The sequence below is a fragment of the Tupaia chinensis genome, unplaced genomic scaffold (genome assembly GCF_000334495.1).
Source record: "Tupaia chinensis unplaced genomic scaffold, TupChi_1.0 Scaffold140355_1, whole genome shotgun sequence".
NCBI classification, from domain to species: domain Eukaryota; kingdom Metazoa; phylum Chordata; class Mammalia; order Scandentia; family Tupaiidae; genus Tupaia; species Tupaia belangeri.
In genome coordinates, this window is record NW_006200232.1 from 89,972 (window position 1) to 94,349 (window position 4,378).

Genomic DNA, 4,378 nt, shown 5'->3' on the forward strand with positions numbered 1-4,378 from the left:
CTTTCTTTTCAGTTGTTGATAGGTTTAGCAATATGTTAAAATATTTTTCTTGTTTGTATCTTTAAATGGAAACAAACTTTTCTTCCTTCCTGATCTCTCTGGAATTGGAAAATATTTGAGGATATTCTTATTTTATGGGAGAAGGGTTATTTGCATAAGTTCAATCATGCTTGTTGCATTGATTCAGAAATCGAAAATACTCATTATTGGACAGGGCTTTGACTGGAATGTTACATCTGAAGATTAATTAGAAAACTATGGAACTAAGGTGGATCTCAAGTAAGCCAACAGAAGCTCTTAGAAAGATGGCCTGGCACCATAAATAGTTCTGCCTGGCAGAGAGGATTAGAGAAGATATATGAAAGAATCTATAACATAAAATAACCTGGGCATTTCCAGCGCAGCATTGTAATCAGGAGAGATTGCAAAAGAGCAACCACACCAGAGAATTATCTTGAGAAAGACTTTGAAGGGAGAAAAAGAGACTAATCTTTGCTAGCAGATGGTATATCACAGAGTACACTTGGGCAAGGCTGAATTGAGAAGGTTTATGTGTGACTAGTGTGCTGGGCATAAGCTTTTCAACAATTTGAGTAGTTGACATGTAAATATTTTCTCAAAAATATTTAAAACCATACTGTTTCTGTTGTTACAGAATCACAAACAAAATGATACAAAATTACAAGAAATATTTTGAAATTTTGAAAGTTGTTCATTAACTTTCAAGAACTATGGAGTATGAGTTAAAATTGTTTGATATGTAAAGTAAATGTTTGTGGAAAAATGTAAAAATAAATTAAAATAAAAAAAATAATAAGGATTTTAAAAAAAGATCCATTACTGGAACCAGCAGTTAGTGTAATAGCTATGTTGCTGGACTCCCATGTAGTTGACCGCAGTTCGAGTCCCAGAGCCGGTGGCTTAAACTCATGCTGGATGCATGTGCGTGCATGCCTAAGATCCCAAGAGGAGAGTGGAAAAGAAGGGATTGTGGCATGGCCATCCCTCTGGGTGGGTAATTTCTCACTTTTTGTCTCTCTGTCTCTCTCTGTCTCTCTGGCGAACACAAGCACCCTATAGCAAAAACCTCTCCAAAAAAAAAAGATCCATTACTATTAAAATCAATTGAACTCAACCAGAAGTAGAGGTAAATTTCTCTGCATGGAGCACTTACTCAACCTAGGGCACATGAAACTCCCATAAAACAAATATTCCATTCCCCTACTGAAATAAATTCACAAGCAAAAATTACAAACGATCAAGGAAATAAATAATCATGAGAGAAAGCAAATTAATTAAACATAATAATTTTCCTGCCAACAGCTGCAAATAATATAAGATTTTTCAAAAAGCTATGAAATATATTTAAAATAATTAAAGAAGTGTGGGAGGGCATAATGAATGGAGTCAGACATTTTAGGAGGAAAAGAAAAAATCAGATTTGCAACAGAAACAAAGAGAACTTCCAGAAATGCAAATCTCTGAAAGAAAGTCAAAAATTTATGCATAGCTTAAATAATAATTAAATACTACTGAAGAGAGAATTAGTGAACTTAACGTAAATCCAAGAGAATTACTCAGACTACAACACAAGAAGATAAAGAGACAGAAATAGAGGAGAGAAATTAAAAGATATTGAGAAGAGAATGAAAAGGTCTAATTCATATCTAATAGGAATTCCAGAAGAAGGAATACAAGAGAAGTGAGGAGAGTCATTGAAGAGAAAATGCCTGAAACTTCCCTTTGTCTGAGGTTAAAGAGAAGTGGTAAATCTCATACAGGATAATAAAAACAGATATAACACCTAGGCACATCCTGATGATATTGCAGAATATCAGAGACAAAGAGGAAATCTTTTGTTTTGTTTTGTTTTGAGAGGTTTTTGCTATAGAACATGTGTGATGGCCAAAAAGTGCGAGAACGACAGAGAGACAACAAGCAAAAAATCACCCCCCAGGGGGGATAGCCACACTGCATTCCCTTCTCCTCCATTCTCCTCTTGGAATCTTGGGCACACACATGTGCCTGGAGTTAGTTTAAGCCACCGGGTCCGGGACTCAAACTGCGGTTGACTACATGTTAGTCCAGCAACATAGCCATTATACCAACTGCTGGTCTCAAAGGAAATCTTAATAACATATTTTTAAAAAGCAGAGGGACAATACAGGTTACCTACAAAGGAATGATCATTAAACTGATACAAGTGATGTCAGAGACAATGAAATAATACCTTAAGCAATGGTGGAAAAATAATAATAAGAGTGGTGCAAAATAAAGACATTGTTAAAAGACTGGAATTCTTTCATAAGCTCACACTGAAAGAATTATCAAAGGATATTCTTGTAAGGAGAAAATAAGAGGAAACAATGAAATACAACAAATAATGAAGAACTAAGAAGTTAGTAAATATATTGACCAATTTAAAAAAGTATTCACTAAGTAATAACAATGATTAATTTATGTGGGGTCTCATAACAAGATAGAGCCAATGTACTAGACAACAATAATAGAGCTGATCAAAAGAATGTAGTTAAAATAGTCCACTTTTCCTATATTGCTATCAGGAAGAGCTAGTGATTAATTTTAAATATAAGTCAAAGATGCATGTTAAAACTTAGGGATAAATTCCTAAAATAAAGGGGTAGAATACCTTATTTTCAATCCACTAGAGGGTAAAAAGAAAAAAGAAAGTCTACTCAAACTCATAGAAAGCCACAAAGAAGAAAGAAAGCAGCCAGTACATACCTGGATCAGAGTAAATAAAACAGGTGGCCAAATGGTACCATAGCAATAACATAACACTCTGGAGTGCTGATCTAGATGGAAAGGTTCTGGGTTAGTGTCCAGAGACCTCCCTGAACATAGAGGGCATTCGTGTGCCCTTGGTCTGGGGCTGGTTAAAGCTAGTCATGGGCAAGATGTGAATCACAGTGTGAAGACTCTATTGGGGGTGCCTTTTTTTTCTTTCTCTACCTCCCTCTCTTTCTCTCTGAAGAAATAAATAACTTTTAAATATTAATTGTAATTAAAATAGTGGGGAGCTGAGTCATGGAACTAAAAGGAGCTGATGACAGTCGTTGGGAAATGAAGTCTTGGAGAACAGCTGGCCAGTCAGGTTGCTGAGGCTGAAGAACAGGGTCCTTGCCTTTCTGAGATGTGTGCTTCTCCACTTCTCCTTTGTAATCAAATCCAACTGCTGACTACAGAAAAGAAGAGAAAGAATTGGTTATAGTGAGAGCTGACAGTTTTCCTCCTTCTCCCCCTCAACACTAGAGGCAGTTTATAGGGGTTCAGGGCCGACTATGGGTTTTAATGTGGAAGCAGACAGCTCCCTGACAGCTGGTGCAGAAGTGTGTTATAAAGCAATGGACATGGGCTCTGGCCACAGGCGGTTCTAGATTCAGGCCTCATGTCCCCTGTTGATAGCTGTTTAACTTTAAGCATGTTGTTTACTATTACTGATCCCCACTCTCTTCAAATATAAAATTAAGAGAAGCATACCTGCCTTACCTAAATGAGACAAGGTGTATCACGTGTCTACATTGCGTCACTCCCTAAATGAGCACTTTTCTTCCCAACTAAATCGTTACAAATTAAATGCAGTAATAGCCAGAAAAGTGTCTTGTAAACAACCAAGCTACTACAGGTGTACAGGAGACATTATCCTATTCCTAGTAGATTACACTCTGCCTCTTACTGCTTAGCAATGGATATACAGGTGTGGGTTTGGGTGGGATGAGAGCAACCAGGAGAGCCTGGATCCTAGCTGGCTTCAGGGCTGGATATGCTGGCTGATACCTAACATCACTGCAGAGCTGCATCCCTCCTGGCTCAGTAACTGTGGGCCTCTAAGCAAGCCTAGCTTTACATCTTAAGAGCTAATCAGCAGGTATTGTTTCTTGATTCCCATGACAGTGATTGTTTAGGTGATTCAGTCTGTGGCTTGTGAGGCAGAAGACATAACAAGAACGTTAGGCAAAGGATGGCAGGAGGGAGATCAAGATGAAACAGGAAAATTTTATCCTGATGACAGAATCTAAAATTATATGCTCCACGTTGCATCATTGACCTTTTAAATTACTTTCTACATTATTTCTTTCCTTTACAGTATGTTCTAAACTTTGGTTTCATTTCCTGTATAATGCAAACAATTAACATTTTAGCACTTAGCTTTAAGGATTCAGGCTCACCTAATTAACAACTGTGATTCAAAAAAATCAGCTAGCAAGATATCCTCTCTATATGCAGCTGCTGGGAGAGCAATACCTTTTTGTATCATAAAAGACAAGTTTAAAAAAAAAAAAACAGGGAACCAGCAGTTAGCGTAATGGCTATGTGGCTGGACTCCCACGTAGTTGACCACGGTTCGCGTCCCGGA

General features: G+C 37.4%; 1 protein-coding gene across 1 annotated transcript in view; it reads right to left on the bottom strand.

Annotated features, from left to right (window-relative positions):
* Nucleotides 1–4,378, bottom strand: part of HCLS1 (hematopoietic cell-specific Lyn substrate 1) — a 35,879-nt gene that overhangs the window by 8,277 nt on the left and 23,224 nt on the right. Inside the window, exon 6 of the mRNA XM_006162620.3 lies at nt 3,146–3,200. Coding sequence (XP_006162682.1) covers nt 3,146–3,200 — 55 coding nt within the window. The remainder of the gene's footprint in view (nt 1–3,145; nt 3,201–4,378) is intronic.